Raw genomic sequence first — 21,455 nt, 5'->3', positions numbered from 1 at the left:
CCCAATTTCCTCCCACAGTCCAAAGATATACGGGTTAGGAGGTTAATTGGTCATTGTAAATTGCTCTGTGATTAACTATGGTTAAATTGGGCGTTGCTGGGCATCAGGATTCGAGGTGCCAGGGAGAGCCTGTTCCATGCTGTGTCTCTAAATAAGAATGAAAAATGCCAACAAATTTCACGACAAATGCACGTGATATTAAACTTGTTCTTGATTCTGTAATTTTCCTTTATTCTGCAGACCACCACAACACAACCAACCAGACTTCTCATATTCTAAGAGGCTCCTTCAAGATAACTCAAGGAGCCTTGTACACAGCTCAGTTACAAAACAGATCATCACTCCAATTCAAGGCTCTTGCATTTGATGTCATAAATTTGGTATGTGTGATTCCACTTTCAACGCCTCTTAGTTGTATTCATCGTAAAGTTTTGTGGGGATGCAGAGGACAGACTTCAATCATCCTTTGATCATGTGGAACCTAGTGTTGACAGTGAACGGAACGTTAGAGGATGCAAATGGCTGAATTTGCAACTAAGAATATTTGATTTGTGTTGGGAGACCTAGCTTACTGCCATTCAGCATTCCCAACGGAGTGTTGCAAAGGGGAATGATGTCATCCTGGGAGGCTGACACAAGGGAATTGTTTTGGGCTGGCAGATTCAGATTCTGATCAAATTATTTACATTTACATTGAAAAGTGCTGTTTGCTTTAATAGCCAACACATCTAAGGTTGTGCTGGGGCCAGCCTGCATGTGTCGCCACACATTCCGGTGCCAACTTAGCATGACCACAATGTTCAGAACACAAGCACCAACAATGACACAACAACAGCAAAACATGCCCCTTCCCTCCTTCCCCACTCAGACATACAAGTAGTCCTCTAACCCCAGTACAGGCCGCCTCCGGGCCGTTAGCCTCCAGTGGACTCATGGACTCATACATATTGGATGCTTGCTATAAGCAAGTGTCCAGTCAGGTTCTATGACTGGCGTGATTTAAACTGGAAGTGATTTCAAACATGGTTAATCCAAGTTACATTGACTTTGATAGTGCTTTGCTGAGAGAAACGACCTTGTGCTTGAACATTAGGACAAGTATCAGTACAAGTATCTGAGAAATGACTCATTCTGGCAGGAACAGTAACCTTTGGATTTGTGGTTCCCAAAATTCTGTTCCAATGGGGCATCTGAACATAATCAATAATGATAATTTGGCATAATTAGTCAACAATTCCATTGTGCTTGTCTTTCGTGACTCAGGGGTGTTACAAATAGATTGGGTAAACTTTGGTTTTATGTCGGTCCATGGCCTCCTCTTGTGCCACGATGTGGCCACCCTCAGGTTTGAAGAGTAACACCTTATATTCTGTCTAGGTAGCCTCCAAGCTGAGGGAATGAATATCTTTTTCTCCTTCTGGTTAAAAAAATGTTTCCCTCACCCTTCCCTCTTCTTCTATTCCCCACTTTGGCTTCTTACCTCTTCTTACCTGCGTATCACCTCCCCCTGGGCCGCCTCCTCTTTCTTCTAGGGTCCACTCTCCTCACCTATCAAATCTCTACTTCTCCAGCCCTTTACCTTTCCCACCTACCTGGCTTCACCTATCACCTTCTAGCTACTGTATCCTCCTTCCCCTCCCCCATTGTTTTTTTAAAATTCTGCTGTCTCCCCCCTTCCTTTCCAGTCCTGAAGAAAGGTCTTGGCCTGAAATGTCAACTTTTTGTTCATTTCCATAGATACTGCCTAACCTGCTGAGTTCCTCCAGCCTTTTGTGTATGTTGCTTTGGATTATCAGCATCTGCAGAATTTCTTGTGTTTTTGGTTTTATTCGTCAAACATTGGTAGAACTGAAGAGCCATAGAGTAATTGAGTACTGTAGCACAGGAACGGGCCCTTCAGCCCATCTACTCCATGTTGAACTATTATTCTACCTACTCCCATCGACCTCTACTGGGTCCATAGCCATCCATTTCCCTCCCATCCATGTACCTATCCAATTTTCTCTTAAATGTTGAACTTAAACCCACATCCACTACTTCTGCTGGCAGCTCATTCCACACTCTTATCCCTCTAAGGAAATAGTTTTCCCCTCAGGTTCCTTTTAAATATTTCACCTATTGAATCCATTATGCCCACCTTGTGATTCAGATAGAACGGCTCATTTTCTCCTTATTCTGCCCCTTCCCCCTTCCCAAAGCTGTGTTCACACTGGTGATTAAATAGATATAGATATAGAATGCTTATACACAATTTGCCAGCATACTCTGTGTAGGAACTGAATGCCAAAGAAATGAGCTGACAAGGTGATTGTTTGTTTCTCTTGTTCCAGGGAAAGTATATGCTGGGACAACTCCAAGACCAGTACAAAAACTGTGAGATTCTGGAGTTCCGGTGAGTTCTTGGGCGGACTCGGGGAATAGCACCACACCCTTCCTCTAACCTCTCTCACAGCCTTCCTGCCTCAACGTGAAGCTCAAGAGCAATACCTAAAGCACTGCTTATAGACATATTGCTAGTGATAATTTAGCGACAGCCATTGCTTGTAATGAACCGGTTCATAATATCCTATTTTTATCTTCTGCTTCCCATCACCACTCCTCCTCTCATTTAATTTAACTTCCTACCACTCCCCTGACCTTTAGTTTTGTTCTAACCTCCACTCTCTTTTATATTCATTTGTTTGAAATGGATTGTAATCAAAAATTTTCCAGTTTTGGGCAAAGCTCATTTGCTTAAAAAGCTAATCCTTTTTATCTGCCAGTAGATGCAGGGTTTTGACCTGAATATTCTATGATTCATTCGTCTCAGTATTGCTGGTTAATCCATAGGGTTCCTCTAGCGAATTGTCTGTTATCCCTCCATGGAGTTTGCTTGCTATGTCCTCCCTATCAAAGAGCACACCAACAAGGAGCCTTGCCACAAGGGGGCAGTATCCATCATTAAGGACCACCACCATCCAGGCTATACTCTCGTCTTACTGTTGCCATTGGGCAGGAGGTACAGGAGCCTTAGATTCCACCCCACTAGTTTCAGGAACAGTCATTACTCCTCAACTGTCAGGCTCCTGAATCAGAGAAGATAACTTCACTCCCTTCAACACTGAATTGATTCCACAACCTATGGACTCACTTTCAAGGACTCTACAACTCATGTTCTCAGTATTATTTATTTGTTTGTTTTTTTTATAATTATTATTTACACAGTTTGTCTTCTTTTGCACATTGATTGACAGTCTCTGTTAGTGTGAAGTTTTTCATTGATTCTATTGTTTCCATTTTTCTACTGTGAATGCCTGCAAGAAAATGAATGTCAGGGTGGTATATGATGACATGCTCACACCTACGGTGACGAAATGCTTTGAGAGGTTGGTCATAGCTAAAATGAACTTCTGCCTCAGGAAGGACCTGGAGCCACTGCAATTTGCCTATCACCACAGTAGATCAACGGCAGACACAATCTCAATGGCTCTTCACACAGCCTTAGATCACCTGGACAATACAAACACCTATGTCAGGATGTGGTTCTTTAACTATAGCTCAGCTAACACTATCACTCCCACAGTCCAGATCAATAAGCTACAGAACCTGGGCTTCTGTACCACCCTCTGCATTTGGATCCTCACCTTCCTATCTGGAAGACCACAATCTGTGCAAATTGGTGATAACATCTCCTCCTCATTGATGGTCAACACTGATGTACCTCAGGTGTGAGTGTTTAGCCCACTGCTCTACTCTCTCCATACCCATGACTGTGTGGCTAGGCATAGCTCAAATACCATCTATAAATTTGCTGATGATACAACCATTGTTGGTCGAATCTCAGGTGGAGTTGAGAGTGCGTACAGGAGTAGATATACCAGCTAGTGGAGTGGTGCTGCAGCAATAATTTCGCACTCAATGTCAGTAAGACCAAAGAGATTATTATGGACTTCAGGAAGGGTAAGATAAGCAAACACATTCCAATCCTCATAGAAGTGGAGACAGTGAGCAATTCCAAGTTCTTGGGTGTCAAGATCCCTCAGGGTATAACCTGGTCCCATCATATTGATGCAGCTATAAAGAAGGCAAGACAGCAGCTGTATTTCATTAGTCTGAAGAGATTTGGTTTGTCAGCTAAAACACGCAAAAACTTCTGTAGATGTACTGTGGAGAGCATTTTGCAAGCTGCTTCACTTTCTGCACAGACAGTGGAGGGCTACCGCACAGGATCGAAAGAAGCTAAAGAAAATCGTAAAATAGTCAGCTCCATCTTGGGTACTAGCCACTGGAGTATCCCAGACATCTTCTAGGAATGGTGCCTCAGAAAGGTGACATCCATCATTAAAGACCCACATCACTCAGGACATGCCCTTTTCTCACTGTTACCATCAGGGTAGGAGATACAGAAGCCTGAAGGCACACACTCAGCGATTCAAGAGCAGCTTCTTCCCCTCTGCCATCCGATTCCTAAATGGACATTGAACGCAAGAGCATTACCACATGTTGAGTTTTTTGGCTGTGTAGTTTACTGAATAAAGGTTTATTTTGTGCTGCATCTTTGTTCTATCTCCAGGCTCAGGCTCACACTAAATGTTACAGACCAGTGAACACAACGTCCATCTTTATCTTTATCTTTCAATCCAGTTGAAACCGAAATGCCAACTGTCCATGTTCTGCCACAGGAAATGCCTGAGTTATTGAGTTCCTCCAGCTTTTGTGTTCAATCAGGTCAGGAAGCATCCCTGGAGAGGAATGAACGAACAGTCAACATTTCAGGCCAAGACCATAAATCAGAACTGGATTTTCATCACCCACTTTGAGAAGTTCCTGCATGCCTCAGTTTTAAATTATGGCACTCCCTAAATATTATTAAGTATAACACAAAGAAAATCATATTCCGAGGACATCACTCAAATTCAGCCCTTCATGGTCCCTGTCGTAATTTAGAAATGAATTCATTGCCTTTATTTAGGAAATACATTGGCAATTTGCATGCAGAAATATTAATTTTGCCCAATAATTTTCCAGTGAACACTCTCTAAAGGTAGGAAGCCTTGGTTGTGCTTTTTCCCCAGGAAAGGCAGTGTAGTTGCATTTTTCCAGCTCTACTTCACCACGGCTGTGTCAAACACCACTGTAAGGAACGAGATGGTGGCAGCCATCAAAGCAAATGAGGGGTCATTTCTGGGAAACTTTCGAGTAGACCTGGACAGTATTCAGATCACAGGTAAGGTTGAGGCTTAAAGTTAGGTGAATGGTGAGTGTACAGTTCTGGTGTTGTGTTCACTTTGCTGTGGGAACTATGTTACTAAACTGGAACAAGTGCACAAAAGATTTACGAGGATGTTGTCAGGGCTCAAGGAGCTCAATTACAGGGATGAACAGATTATTCTTTTACTTTTAAGTGTAAGAAACCGAAGGGTAACCTTACACAGAGAAGTTGTCTAAAATCAGGAAGTGCTTAGACCTAGAGGACTTGGAGAACACAGCTCTATTGTCTAAAATCAGGAAGTGCTTAGACCTAGAGGACTTGGAGAACACAGCTCTATTGTCTAAAATCAGGAAGTGCTTAGACCTAGAGGAATCAGAGAACACAGCACTATAGAAAGAGGTTAGAGGTTTAGGGTGAATGGTGAAATATTTAAAGGGAGAACGACTTCACTCACAATGTGGTGAAACTGAGGAACAAACTGCCAGCAGAACTGTTTGATTTCAACATTTGTAAGTAATTTGGTCAAACATATGGATGGGGGAGTTTTTTTTAATCTTAGCAATACTACACTGAGAAGGCCCTTCCAGTCCTTTGAGCGATGCTGCCCCATCAACCCCCGACAACCCTGATAAATCCTATTCTGAAAATATAGTAAAGGCAACCGTTAGTCTTGCGAGACCATGGATCTGCGCCTGGAAAGTCTTCACTCTCCAGGGCGCAGGCCTGGGCAAGGTTGTATGGAAGACTGGCAGTTGCCCATGCTGCAAGTCTCCCCTCTCTATGCCACCAGTGTTGTCCAAGGGAAGGGCATTAGGACCCATACAGCTTGGCACCAGTGTCGTCGCAGAGCAATGTGTGGTTAAGTGCCTTGCTCAAGGACACAACACGCCGCCTTGGCTGGGGCTCGAACTCACGACCTTCAGATCGCTAGTCGAACGCCTTAACCAATTGGCCACGTGCCCCCACATTTTTCCACTGAGGCAAGGGGAGAAAAAAACCAGAGGACATGGGTTAAGGGTGAGGGGGGAAAAGTTTAAGGGGAACATTAGGGGGGGCTTCTTCACACAGAGAGTGGTGGGAGTATGGAATGAGCTGCCAGACGAGGTGGTAAATGCGGGTTCTTTTGTAACATTTAAGAATAAATTGGACAGATACATGGATGGGAGGTGTATGGAGGGATATGGTCCGTGTGCAGGTCAGTGGGACTAGGCAGAAAATGGTTCGGCACAGCCAAGAAGGGCCAAAGGGCTTGTTTCTGTGCTGTAGTTTCTATGGTTTCTATGGTTATCTGAAATTATAACTGAAATATTAAATACATAACAGATGAGGGAAAGATTAAGCAGGAACTTGAGGAGCAACTTCATTGCAGAGAGTGTGTACAAAGAATGAGATGCCAGAGGCATACATGATAACAACTTAAAAGACAGTTGGACAGGAACGTGGATAATGCAGGCAAATGGGACAAATTTGTTGAGGAGATCTTGGTCAGCATGAACCAGTTGGGCAGAATGGCCTGTTTTCATACTGTATATGTCTATTCAGATTCAGATTAATTTATTTATCACACTTACACTGAAACATACATTGAAATATGTCATTTACATTAACAACCAACACAACCTAAGGATACGCTGGGGGCAGCAACACATTCCAGTGCCCACAATGCTCGGGAGAACTCTATGACTATAAGATCCTAAAATATAGGAGCAGAGTAAGGCCATTTGATCCATGGAGTCTGCTTCGTCATTTCATCATGGCTAATCCAGTTTCCCTCTTTGCCTCAATGTGACTCCCAGGGGTGATACACCCTTTCACTGTTTAAGGGGCTTCCCCAGTGGACTTTGTCCCTCCATGTGAGTTAGTGGAAGGTCCCGAAATTGTTGTCCTTCTCCACAGAGCCTTTGCATTGGCTGCACCACAAAGCCCTCAAAATGTTTACCCATCGACTTATACCGTATGTACATAGCTTCTCACCGGTTTCAGGTCCGGACCATACACTATATTAGATAGACCTACCTCATTAGCTGCTTGGGATGCTGTTTCAGGACCGCAGGAGTAAGTTTGGCTGATGCAATCTGCAACTGAAACTCAAGCAATGACCATGGGGGAGAACCGTGTCCATATGACTACATTGAACACCTGTCAGTGACCGGGAGCAGCAGGGATGAAATCCAAAGAGTTGGGTGTGTCCAGGAAAGGTTTGCAGTGCGGAGAGCTTTCTGGTGGGTTGCGTCACCTTTCTGGGTAAGCAAGAGCCAATATGCAGGGTCAGAAAAAGCTGCAGAGGGTTGCAAACCCAGTGACCTCCATCACTGGCACGAGCCTCCCCACCAACATGACATCTTCAAAGGGAGATGCCTCAGGAAGGTGATATCCATCAGTAAGGACCCTGATCATCCAGGACATGCCTCTTTCTCTTCACTAATATCAGAGAGGAGCCTGAAGACACTCAGTGTTTGAGGAACAGCTTTTTCCCCTCTGTCATCAGATTTCTGGACGGTCCATGAACCCATGAACACCACCTTACTATTTTGTTTTGATTTTCAGCATCAGAACCAGCATCACTTTATTGCCAGTATGTGAAACGTACCCAGAATTGATTACAGTTTGGCGCAAAGCACAAAACACAGGACAACACCATAACAGACAACACAACAGCAACCAACAATCACAGTACTGTATTTGTCAACACTGAGTGGCGAGCAAGTTTGTAAATCTGGTGGGAGGGAGCTAAACATGTTGGGAATGGCAATGGTGGAGCACAGTGGGATGGGTGTGGGACAGGTGGTGGAGAAAGATTGCCCAGGCAGGTGGTGGTGTGGGTGCAGACATACCTAGCCCTGAGACACCAGGCAGGGTCATTTGATTCCAGACTTTATTGATCATTACAGAATGTCTCTCTGGTGCTTCCCACTCCCTCCCCTCGCCCTTCTCCTTTTCCCAACCATGATTCCCCCTATCTCTGCCCCTTTCCCACTCTCAATCCACAATAGAGACCTGTATCAGAATCAGGTTTATCATCACTCGTATATATCATGAAATTTGTTTTTTTTTGCGGCAGCAGTACAGTGCAATACATAAGATCACTACAGTACTGTGCAAAAGTCTTAGGCATCCTAGCTATAGACAGTGTCTATAAAAAGTATTCAACCCCCCTTGGAAGTTTACAAATTTTATTGTTTTACAACATTGAATCACAATAGATTTAATTTGGCTTTTTTGACACCAATCAACAGAAAAAGACTCTTTCGTGTCAAACTGAAAACAGATCTCTACAAAGTGATCTAAATTAATTACAAGTATATAAAACATAGAATCATTGATTGTTCACCCCCTTTGATATGACATGCCAAATCATCACTATGCAGGCAATTGGTTTTAGAGGTCACATAATTAATTAAAAGGAGATCTGCTTTTGGACGTCTGTGTGCAGTCAAGGTGTTTCAACTGATTGTAGAAAAAAATACATCTGTATCTGGAAGGTCCAACTATGGTGAGTCAGTATCCTGGCAAACACTACACCATGAAGACAAAAGAACAGTCCAAGTAACTCCATGGATACAAGAAAATTTCTGTCATTGAATATCCCTTAGAATACAGTTAAGTCAATCATCAAGAAATGGAAGGAATATGGCACAGCTGTAAATCTGCTTAGAGCAGGCCTTCCTCAAAAACTGAGTGACCGTGCAAGAAGGGGACTAGTGAGGGAGGCCACCAAGAGAACTATGACAACTCTGGAGGAGTTACAAGCTTCAGTGGCTGAGGTGGGAGAGACTGCTGATACAACTGTTGCCCCAGTGCTTCACCAGTCGCAGCTCAATGGGAGAATCACAAAGAGAAAGCCACTGTTGAAAAAAAAACCCACAAGAAATCTCAGCTAGTGTTTGCCAGAAGGCTTGTGGGAGACTCTGAAGTCATCTGGAAGAAGGGTCTATGGTCTGATGAAACCAAAATTGAACTTGTTGGCCATCAGACTAAATGCTAGGTTTGGCATAAGCCAAACACCACACATCATCAAAAACATACCATCCCTACTGTGAAGCATGATGGTGGCTGCCTCAGGGTGGCCAAAGTCAGCATGGTTTCCTGAATGGAAAATCCTGCCTGACAAACCTACTGCAATTTTTTGAGGAAATTACAAGCAGGGTAGACAAAGGAGATGCAGTGGATGCGGTGTACTTGGATTTTCAGAAGGCCTTCGACAACGTGCTGCATAAGAGGTTTCTTATTTTAACTTATAGTAAATTTTGATGTATTGCACTGTCTACTGCCACAAAACAACAAATATAACAACATAAGTCAGTGTTAATGAATTTCCTGACATTCGCCAGTGATAGTAAACCTGATTCTGATTGTGATTTGACTTCAACACCAACTGATCTTCTCTTTCTGATTTACTTCTGTTGTGCCAAAGACCAGTGTTTTCCAGGAAGCTGGATGTGTGGCGATGGGAAGACTTGCATAAATCAAACTTTGTTGTGCAATGGAGAGGCTGATTGTCCGGATGCCCTGGATGAAACCGAAGAACATTGTGGTATGCTTGCCAGTTCTGTGGGTTTGTGATCTCCTTTTGCCTATTTGTACTTTGTTTTTTGGTTCCTTCACTACAACAGAGGTAGATAAAGATTCACTTTATTTGCCAAATGCACATCAAAACATCAACGTGGAGTAAAATGTGTCATTTTGCGCTAGCAACCAGCACTGTCCAAGGATATGCTGTGATCAGCCCAGCTTGTCATGCATTAAGTACCAATATAGCATGCCCACAACTTACTAACCCTGTATGTGGGAGGAAATTGGAGCACACATAGTCAAGGGGAGAACGTACAAACTCCTTACAGAGAGTGGTAGAAATTGAATGCAGTTGTCACTGTAAAGCTTTATGCTAATTGATATGCGATTGTGCCTCTCTTCCCCCCCACCACCCCCAGGTACTGGTTACACTTGTCATCAGCTGTAAACGATTAAGGGTTGTCAAGCGGTCACGAAGGGCTTAAGTAGCAAGTTCGTTTCAGCCTCCCGACTACACACAATGATTCCAAGCGCATTCTCACTCACATCCTGTACAGCGGCAACATGACATCCAAACTTTTATAGATAATATGGGTGTTGTAGAATTTCACATCAGGCCATTCAGCCCCTCTGTACCAGGGCTTCAATTGGACATAATTCTGCCCCTCATCTTGGCCATCACCATAGGCACACAGATAGGAAAGGTTCAGAGGGATATGGAACAAATTTAAGCAACAGGAATGACTTATTTTATTTTAGTGACTTTATTCATTTAAAGATACAGCATGAAACAGGCTCTTCTGCCCCAACAAGCTGCACAGCCCAGCAGCCCCCCTATTTAACCCTGGAATAGTCACAAGGCAATTTACAATGACCAATTAATCTACTATCTGGTATGTCTTTGGACTGTGGGGGGAAACTGCAGCACCCAAAGGAAACCCACATGTTCTTGGGGAGGATGTACAAACTCACACTAACCGTTATGTTATCATGTCATCCTGTAGCACTTAGATGGGTATTTTGGTTGGCATGGACGAGTTAGGCTGAAAAGCCTGTTTCCATGCGGTATGCTTCAATGACTCTAAGGGCTGAAGTGTGATTTGCAATTTTCCCGCAGTAATCTTCTGTGTACCCTCTCTACTATGCCACTTATGAATAACCTTTGCATAATGTGGCCTGACTCTGAAGCAACTCTCTCTAAAATGGGGCCACGTTAACTTTTAGACAATAAATCTATAGTCTGTGGAACGAGGGGAACTTGATCTGGCATCAGGGTTATTCTTGATCCAGACTACCAATGAGAAAGAGCAGATGGCTTTGAATTCATTGATTCAGAATTCAGTTTAGACTGTGTACATACATCTACTGATGCTTCTGGACACATCTTCAGTGATGTTCCTGGAATCATCGGGTGTTTCGGGTCTTTCAACATCATACAACCTCCTCCAGGTGACCCAGCCGGGGCTGATCAGACCCCAGCTTGTGTCCAGATGGCTAGCTACTTATGACTCCATGGCTCCCCTCTTTTGAGCCACAGCCATCTTGAGGCCCTCTCTGCCGCATCGGTGGTACTGCGGATGGCTCTCCTCTTCCTCTCTCCCTCGATGCCCATATGTCGATAGAAAATAATTCTAGCCAGTTGATGTGATCTCTGACAGAGGACCATAAGACACAGGAGCAAAATTACAATCAGCTCCACCATTTGATAATGGGTGATTTATTATCCCTCTCAGCCCTATTCTCCTGCCTTCGCTCTGTAACCTCTGTCGCCCTGGTTTAATCAAGAACCTACCAACCGCTGTTTTAAATATACTCAATGTCCTGGCCTCCTCATCTGCCCGGGCAGTGTTGATTAAGTCTTTGATGCTGCCTTTCCTCCTTCTGGCCTTTCTAATTATGGCAGAAGAATTGGTAGGCTGGTTACATTGGTGATTTGCATTGTGCTCCTAATGCAAATGCAACTATGAGTTGCTGCACGCACTCTACGGAGCTGGAAGTTACTGATCGTTGCTCTCTTGCCTCCATAGCTACACTCTGTGATGGGAAGTTTCTGCTGACTGGCCACTCTGGCTCATTCCATTCTCCTTACAACCCTCAGCCCCAAGGTCAGAAAATTTCCTGCAGCTGGGGCATCAGGTGAGTGATTCTACTTTTTCATAAATTAGCAATTGCTAATTGTTAATTAGATTGCTAATAGGTTTATTATTGTCAAATGCACCAAAATACAATGATAAGCTTTTGTTCACAAGCCATCCAGCCAAATGACTGCCCACAACTTCACTCACATTAATGCTGAACAGATTCGACAACCCATCGACACATTTTCAAGGACTCTACAACTTATGTTCTCGGTATTTAATTACTTATTTTGCATTAGCTCAGTTTGTCCTGTTTTAAATGCTGGTTGGTTGTCAGTCTTTCTGTGTATTTTCTCATTAATTCTATTGTATTTCTCTGTTCTACTGTGAATGAATCTCAGGGTTGTATATGGTGACATATATGTACTCTGATAATAAATTTACTTTGAACTTTCAACGTAAGTGCAGTATATAGAACAGCATAGTAATAGGTTCTCTGGCCCACAATGTTTTGCTGAATCAGTTAAATCAGTAATACAAAACATAACTAAACTAATCCTTTCTGCCTACACAATGTCCATCGAGTCATAGGGTCACAGAAAGGTACATCACAGAAACAGGCCCTTCAGCCCATCCAGTGCATGCTAATCTATTTAAACTGCCTACTGTCATTGATCTGCATTGGGACCATAGCCCTCCATACCTCTACCATCTATGTACCTCTCCAAACTTCTTTTAAAGTTTGAAATTGAAGTTGCATGCGCCATTTGTGTGGTAGCTTGTTTCACACTCTCACCGCTCTCTGAGTGAAGAAGCCTCCTCCTTAGGTTCCCCTGAAGTATTTCACCTTTCACCTTTAACCCATGATCTCTAGTTGTAGTCCCACACAACCTCCATGGAAAAAAGCCTGCTTGCATTTACCCTACTGATTAGGGTTGCTAACATTCTCACTCCCAAATGAGGGACAAAAGTAGCAGTCAAATACGGGACACTTGTGTGAAAGACTACCATAACCATGAAGCCTTGCGCGGGCACCTGTGTGTGCACGCGTGATGTGTGCACGCGTGACGTGCGCATACGTGTACGCACCGATTTTTTTCTACAAGTCGGTTTTGGCTTAATCTTCCCGATTCTGATACACTGTACATACATTATTTCTACTTTATATAGGCTGTGTATTTATCATATCATTCCTGCTTTTACTATATATTAGTGTTATTGGTATGATTTGGTAGGTTATTTTTTGGGTCTGGGAACACTCAAAAAATTTTCCCATATAAATTAATGGTAATTGCTTCTGTGCTTTATGCCATTTCGGCTTACGAGCGGTTTCATAGGAACGCGGGGGAAATACGGGACAAAGGTGGTCCCGTATGAGACAAACCAATTTAGTCCAATATAAGGGATGTCCCAGCAAATACGGGACAGTTGGCAACCCTACTACTGATATCCCTCATAATTTCATATATCTCTATTAAATCTTCCCTCAATCTTTTACCAAGGAATAAAGTCCTAACCAATCCAAATATTCCTTATAACTCAGGTCCTCCAGACTCGGCAACATCCTTGTAAATTTTCTGTGAGCTGTTTCAACCTCATGTACATACCGGAGTGCCAGAACATAAAAGATTACAGAGGAGGAGGTTTTTGCTGTCTTGAGCCAAATTAGAGTGGATCAGGGCCTGACAAGGTGTTCCTTTGGACTCTGCAAGAGGCAAGTGCAGAAATGTCCCAGCAGAGATATTTAAATCATTGTTAGTGCAGGTGAGGTACTAGAGGACTGGAGGATAGCCAATGTTGTTCTGCTGTTTAAAAAAGGCTCTAAAAATAATCTAGAAAATTATAGGCCAGTGAGCCTGACATTAGTTGTGGTAATCTATTGGAAGGTATTCTAAGAGGCCGGATATATGAGTATTTGTATAGATATGAAATAATTTAGAATAGTCAACATGGTTTTGTGAATGATAGGTCATATATAACCAATCTTATAAAGTTTTTCAAGCAAGTTACCAGGAAAGTTGAGGAAGACAAGGCAGTGGATGGTGTTCATATGGACTTTAACAAGGTATTAGACAAAGTCATACAAGAGGTTCAGTTGTTCAGCATTCAGGATGAAGTAGTAAATTGGATTAGACATTGGCTTGGTGGGAGAAGACAGAAAATGGTGGTATATGGTTGCCTCTCCGACTGGAGGACTGTGACTAGCGCAGTGCTGCAGGGATCAGTGCTGGGTCTATTGTTTTCAGTGATCTGGATGATAATGCAGTTAACTTGATCAGTAGATCTGTGGATGACACAAAGATTGGGGGTGTAGTGGACAGTGAAGAATGACTTGCAGTGGGATATGGAACAGCTGGAAATTCAGACTGAAAATTAGCAGATGGAACTTAATGCAAACAAATGTAGGTGTTGCGTTTCCATACATCCAAACATGGCCAATATCACACAGTGAACAGTAGGGCACTGAGGTGTGTGGTAAAACAAAGGCATCTGGGAATAAAGGTCCATAGTTCATTGAAAGTGTCATCTCAGGTAGCAAGGTCGTAACAGAGGCATTTGACACATTGGCCTTTATTAATCAAAGTATTGAGTACAGGAGATGGGATGTTGTGTACTTGGATTTTCAGAGGCCTTTGACAAGGTGATACGTATGAGGCTGCCTAGCAAGATAAGAGCCCATGGTATTACAGGAAAGATACTAGCATGGATAAAGCAAGATAATTATGGGGGATTTTAATATGAAAGTGGATTGGGAAAGTCAGGAAGGTACTGAATCTCAGGAGAGGGCGTTTGTAGAATGCCTATGGGATGGCTATTTGGAGCAGCTTGTCCAGAAGCCCACCAGGGGATCGGATGTTTTGGATCGGGTGCTGTGTAATGAACCTGAGGCGATTAGGGAGCTGGAGGTAATGGAACCCCTTGGAAGTAGTGATCATAATATAACTGAGTTCAGTTTCAAATTTGAAAAAGAGAAGCTGGTATCAGGTGTATTGATATTTCAGTGGAACAAAGAAAATTACAGTGGTATGAGAGAGGAACTGGCCCAAGTCGATTGGAAAAGTAAGCTAGATGGAGGGATGGTAGAGAAGAATTGGATGAAATTCCTACAAGAAATAAGGAAAGTGCAGGAAAAATATATTCCAAGAAAAAAGAAAATCATGAATGGAAAAATGGCACAAATGTGGGCTAATGAGAGATGTTAAGGCTAAAATTAAAACAAAAGAGACGGCATACAAGGAAGCAAAAATTAATGGGAAAACTGAGGACTGGACGACTTTTAAAAACTTACAGAAGGAAACTAAGAAAGTCATTAGGAAAGAAAAGATGAATTATGAAAGCAAGTTGGCAATTAACATAAAAAAGGATACTAAGAGTTTTTTTAAATGTATGAAGAGTAAAAGAGTGACACAGGTAGATATAGGACCGATTGTAAATGATGCTGGAGAAATTATAATGGGTAACAAAGAGATGGCAGAGGAACTAAATCATTATTTTGCATCAGTCTTCACAGTGGAAGACATTAGCAACATACTTGATAGCCAGAGGTCTCAAGGAATAGAATTAGGTACAGTCAAGATTACTAGAGAGAAAGTGCTTGGGAAGCTAAATGGACTAAGAATAGATAAGTCTCCCAGACCGGGGGAAGCTAAATGGACTAAGAATAGATAAGTCTCCCAGACCGGATGAGGTGCACCCACGGGTTCTGAAGGAGGTGACTTTGGAGATGGTGGAGGCATTGGAAATGACCTTCCAGGAATCAATAGGCCCTGGCATGGTTCCGGAGGACTGGAAGGTCGCAGATGTAGTTCTGCTGTTTAAGAAAGGAGGGAGGCAGCAAAAAGAAAATTACAGACCTATTAGTCTGACATCTGTAGTTGGAAAGTTATTGGAGTTGATCCTCAAGGACGAGGTTATGAAATACCTCAAGATGCATGACAAGATAGGCCTAAGTCAGCATGGTTTCATGAAGGGAAGATCTTGCCTCACCAACCTATTGGAATTTTTTGAGGTAATCTCAAATAAGATTGACAAGGGAGAGGCTGTGGATGTTGTATATTTGGATTTTCAAAAGGCCTTCGATAAGGTGCCGCATAAGAGGCTGCTTAATAAGGTGAGAGCCCATGGAATTACAGGAAAGATATTGGAATGGGTGGAGCATTGGCTGATAGGCAGAAAGCAAAGGGTGGGAATAAAGGGATCCTATTCTGATTGGTTGCCGATTACTAGTGGTATTCCGCAGGGGTCGGTGTTGGGGCTGCTTCTTTTTACAATATCGATGATTTAGATTATGGATTAAATGGTTTTGTGGCTAAGTTTGCGGATGACACCAAGATAGGTGGAGGGAGGGGCAGGAAGTGTTGAAGAAACGGAAAGGTTGCAGAGAGACTTGGTCAGTTCAGGAGAGTGGGCAAAGAAATGGCAGATGAGATACAATGTTGAGAAATGTACAGTTGTACATTTTGGAAGAAGAAATAATCAGGCAGATTATTATTTAGCTGGGGAGAAAATTCAAAAACCGTAAGTGCAAAGGGCATTGGGGGTTCCTCGTGCAGGATACCCTAAAGATTAACCACTAGGTTAGATCGGCAGTAAGGAAAGCAAATGCTATATTGACATTCATTTCAAGAGGAATAGTGTATAAGAGTAAGGAGCTGTTGATGAAGCTCTATGGGGCATTAGTGAGACCTCATTTGGAATACTGTGTGCAGTTTTGGGCCCTGTATCTTAGGACTGATGTTGGAGAGAGCTCAGAGAAGATTTACGAGGATGATTCCTGGAATGCAGGGGCTAACGTATGAGGAGTGTTTGTTGGTTCTTTACTGTATTCATTAGCATATAGAAGAATGAGAGGGGATCTCATAGAAACATTTCGAATGTTGGAAGGGTTGGACAGAGTAGATGTGGAAAGGTTGTTTCCCTTGGTGGGTGAGTCCAGGACAAAAGTCCACAGTCTTAGAATTAGAGGGTACCCGTTTAAAACAGAGATGAGGAGAAATTTTTTTAGCCAGAGGGTTGTGGATTTATGGAATTCGTTGCCACATACAGTTGTGGAGGCCCGATCATTGAGGGTGTTTAAGGAGGAGATTGATAGGTATCTAATTAGTCAGGGTATCAAGGAATATGGGGAAAAAGCTGGAAAATGGAACTAGATGGGAGAATAGTTTAGCTCATGGTGGAATGGCGGAGCAGACATGATGGGCCGAATGGCCTACTTCTGCTCCTTTGTCTTGTGATCGTGTGGCTGACTGGCAGGAGGCAAAGAGTGAGAATAAAGTGAGCCCTTTCTGGCTGGCTGCCAGTGACAAGTTGAGTTCCACAGGGGACTGTGTTGGGACCATTTCTTTTTACATTTTATGTTAATAACTTGGATGACGGAATTGATGACTACAAAGATAGGTAGGAGGGCAGTTATTTTTGAGGAAGAAGAGAGGCTACAGAAAGTCTTAGACAGGTTAGAAGAACGGGCAAAAAGGTCGCAGATGAAATACAGTGTTGGGAAGTTTATGGTCATGCACTTTAGTAGAAGAAAATAAAAGGGTAGAATATTTTCTAAATTGAAAGAAAATTAAAAAAATGAGGTGCAAAGTGAGTTGGAAGTCCTTTTGTAGGATTCCTTAAAGGTTAATTTGCAGGTTGAATTGGTAGTGAGGAAAGAAAATGCGATGTTGCCATTTATTTCAAGAGGACTAAAATATAAAAGCAAGGATGGGGCTTTACAAAGCCCTGGTGAGGCCTCATTTGGAGTATTGGGAGCAGTTTTGGGCCCCTTATCTTAGGAAGGATGTGCTGGCATTGGAGAGGGTTCAAAGAAGGCTCACAAAAACAATTCCAGGATTGAACCACTTCTCATATGCAGAACGATTGATGGCTCTGGGCCTGTACTCACTGGAATTCAGAACAATGAGGGGTGACCTAATCGAAAGGAATCAAATGTTGAAAGGCCTTGATAAGGTGAATGTGGAGAGGATGTATCCTATGGTGGGAGAGTCTGGGACCAGAGGACACAGCCTCAGATTATCCGGGGGTAATTTTAGAACGGAGATGAGGAGGAAGTTCTTTAGTCAGAGAGTGGTGAATCTGTGTAATTCGTTGCCACAGACAGCAGAGGAACCCGAGTCTTTACGTACATTTATGGGAGAGGTTGATAGATTCTTGATTGGTCAGACATGAAGGGATATGGGGAGAAAGCATCGAGAGGAAGAAAAATATGTCAACCATGATGAAAAAATGGAGCAGACTCGATGGGCCAAATGGCTTAATTTTGTTCCTTTATCTTATGGTCTGAATGGTCATATGTTATGTTGAAGTTGTACAAGACATTGGTGCGGCCTAATTTGGTGTATTGTGTGTAGTTTTGATCACCTAACCGCAGGAAGTATGTAAATAAGGTTGAAGGAGTACAGAGAAAATTTACAAGGATGTTGCCAGGACTCGAGGGCCTGAGTTATAAAGAAAGATGGAATAGGTTAAGACTTTATTCCTTGGAATGCAGAAGACTGAGGGGAGATTTGATAGAGATATACAAAATTATGAGGGGTATAGATAGGATAAATGCAAGCAGGCTTTTTCCACCAGGGTTGGGTGGGACTACACTAGAGGGCATGGGTTGAGAGTGAAAGGTGAAAAGTTTAAAGGGAACATGAAGGGAACCCTCTTCACTCACAGGATCATTAGAGTGTGGAATGGCTGCCAGCTCAACTGGTGCCTGCAAGTTCCATTTCAACGTTTAAGAGAAGTTTGGATAGGTACATGGATGGTAGGGGTATGGTGGGCTATGGTCCCGAGGCAGGACAATGGGAGTAGGCAATTTATATGGTTCAGCAAGGACCAGAGGGGCCGAAGGGCATGCTTCTGTGCTGTTCTTCTCTGTGAATTTATAACTCCACATCTTTCCTGTAGATCGATATCTCTTTATTCTCTGCACATTCACGTGTTTATCCGAGAGCCAAATATTTCATGACAGTACGAAAGGGGTTGGGGGTTGGTGGTGGAATGAAATGGGATGCAGAATGAAGTGTCACTGAGAAAGTGTTTTGCAGTTGATGATAAGGTCTAAGTAAGACAGACGTGAGTTGATTGTCCAAGTGCAGAGGAAGAGACGCTGAACTGGATAGAGCTGTTCACTGAATTTTATTAAGAACTGTGCAGAACAAAAGGAAAAATAATGAACGCTAGGTCAACAGGGCATCAAGTAAAACTAATGCTCACACTGCAGCTTGGAAGTAGTAAGTTAATACTAATTTAATTTTGCAGCAGCAATCTAAAATACTTCCTTTTTTCCGGAATGAAGAGTAAAGAAAGCGGAAGTGTAGCCATTACTGTGATTCGGTTAAGGCTCGACAGGACTGAAACGTAAGGAAGGGAGATAAATAGAACCACTGTGAAGCACTAATTGTCTGGAATGTGCAATCTCATGAGCGCGATTGCCAGCCTTGTTCAGCTGCCTACCTGCAAGGACACCCAGACTCCGCGGCAGAGCCTGTGGTCGTGACAGGGCTCCCTTCCTTGGGTGGAGCTCCCGAGGCACTAGGCACCTGTGCCCGCTAGAAGTCTCAGAGGAGAGACTTGTCCTGGAGGTTACAAGCCAGAACCCAAAAATATCCCTCAGGGCCATACCCCTCCCAGTCCATGATGTACTGGACTGTACCCCATACCTGGCGAGATGCCAGGAGGCAATGCATAGAATAGACCAGAGACCATTCCACTATGAAGGGAGGAGTGGGGAAGGGGAAGAAGTCAATGGCTTGAGCTGGGAAATATGGAACACTGGGTGAATCTTCACCGATGATGGTGTGCACTGTCAGTAGGAGCCTTCTCTACTACAAAGTGTCCCACATAGTGTGACATCAACTTGCAGCTCTCAACTTCCTAAAGGAAGATCTCTAGACACCAGCCAGAATTTCTCCCCTGGCTTGAGCGGCGTAACCTGTTGATGGAGCCAATTAGTTTGCAGGGCACATTGTTTTTGAGCAAAAGGAGCTCTGGCCTGTTTCCATTTGTGCTTTGAGAGCTGGGCCAACTGTTTAGCAGCAGCAACTCCCATGTCAATCCCTTAATCAGGGAAAAGTGGTGGCTGGAATCACTTTTGGCATTCAAAGGGAGACACGCTAGTGGAGGACGACTGGAGGTTATTGTGGTCAATCTCTGCCCAAACCAGCTGGGTGCCTGAGATTGTGGCAGTGCTGGGTTTTCTCCAGCTCCTGATACACTCTCTCAATCTAGCCGTTAGACAGGGGGTGGAAATCTGAAGAGAGGCTGGCTGTGGCTCCCACAAGAGAACAGAAGGCCTTCCAACAAAGGGACATAAACTATGGTTCTCAACCAGACACTTATAACCTGAGCGAATCTGTACTGCTGGAACCTTGAGGCTGGCAGTTTCATAAGCCATTGGGAGCTTGGGGAGAGCAATGAAGCTGGCAGCTTTGGAGAACCAGCGTACAACTACCAGAGCTCGCTATTCAATCTCTGCGTTTGAGAGGTGTCTCTCTCTCTCTCTCTGTTGATGGTGTTGGAGAATGTTATCAACCCTCAGCGATTTATGGATTGGACTGTGGACTGTAGTTAAAACTATCTGCAGTTCAACTTGGTCTCTTTCGGTTCTGATTTTCTTTGCATTCTGTGTTTACGTCATTCTTTCTGGTTGCCGTGTGGTGCAATCTGTAAGTTTTCTTTCTGTGCAAGAGATGGAGTTTGGGGTTTGGGGTTTGATGTTCTTGTTGCCACTTGATGCAATCTGTAAGTTTTTTTTTGCGCGGGTAGGGGGTTGGGGGTCTGGGGTTTCATATTCTTGTTGCCATTTGACGCGATCAAAAAACTCAAGATCAGGACGGGGTGTTGGCCAGATCAAATGGCATCATGAGGTACTCATAATGATGAGTGGAGAGCTGAACGCTGTCTTCCACTTGTCCCCTTCTTGGATGTGAACCAGGATGTAAGCATAGCACAAATCTTCCTGGGAAAAAATGTTTTCTCCCTGGAGATGTACAAATGCAGAGGCAGGCTGAGGAAGAGGGTAAGTGTTTCTTCACCACAACGTTGTTGAGGGGATGATAATCAATGCAGGGATCGAGCTTGCTATCCTTCTTGCTGACAAAAAAAGAAATCCACCCCTGCTGGTGGTGTTGATGGATGGATAAACCCTAAGACCATGGCCACCATTTCAGCACGACTGAAGGAAAAGAGCCAGCCCTGTGTAGAACTAGTACCAGGTAAGAGATCGATAGCACAGTCGCATAGCCAGTGTGGAAGCAAGGGCATGGATTTCTTCTTACTGAAGGACAACATATTCAACTGGAACACCAAACAGGTCCACACTACAGTTGCACAGTTCAAAGTAAGTTTATTATCAAGGCACATATATATCACCATATACAACCCATTTCTTTGCAGGCATACACAATAAATCCATAATAGAGTAATAACCATAATAGAATCAATGAATGACTGCACCAACTTTGGCATTCAACCAGTTTTAGTTAATGGCCCTGTTGGCCCAGCATTTCTTATTTTCCCTTTTGTTCTGCATTGTTCTTATTAAAATTAAGTGAATGGTTCTATCCACTTCTGTATCTCTCCCTCTGCACTTGGGTCATGACCACACATCTGTATGAGCAAACCTCAACCACCAAAATAGACCCAGTGGAGAGAGAACAGCTGGCCATGGACCTGACATT

General features: G+C 43.3%; 1 protein-coding gene across 2 annotated transcripts in view; it reads left to right on the top strand.

Moving 5' to 3' along the window:
* tmprss15 (transmembrane serine protease 15) overlaps positions 1 to 21,455 on the top strand; it is a 101,822-nt gene that overhangs the window by 12,335 nt on the left and 68,032 nt on the right. For both annotated transcript variants that reach the window (XM_063050272.1, XM_063050273.1), the window contains exons 2-6: positions 241 to 380; positions 2,331 to 2,392; positions 5,055 to 5,206; positions 9,606 to 9,725; positions 11,731 to 11,839. In XM_063050272.1, the coding sequence (XP_062906342.1) occupies positions 241 to 380; positions 2,331 to 2,392; positions 5,055 to 5,206; positions 9,606 to 9,725; positions 11,731 to 11,839 (583 nt within the window). The remainder of the gene's footprint in view (positions 1 to 240; positions 381 to 2,330; positions 2,393 to 5,054; positions 5,207 to 9,605; positions 9,726 to 11,730; positions 11,840 to 21,455) is intronic.

Source organism: Mobula hypostoma, chromosome 6, assembly GCF_963921235.1.
Source record: "Mobula hypostoma chromosome 6, sMobHyp1.1, whole genome shotgun sequence".
Lineage (NCBI taxonomy): Eukaryota > Metazoa > Chordata > Chondrichthyes > Myliobatiformes > Myliobatidae > Mobula > Mobula hypostoma.
The sequence above is the reverse complement of the archived record's forward strand: the minus strand, read 5'-3'. Positions and strand labels throughout refer to the sequence as shown.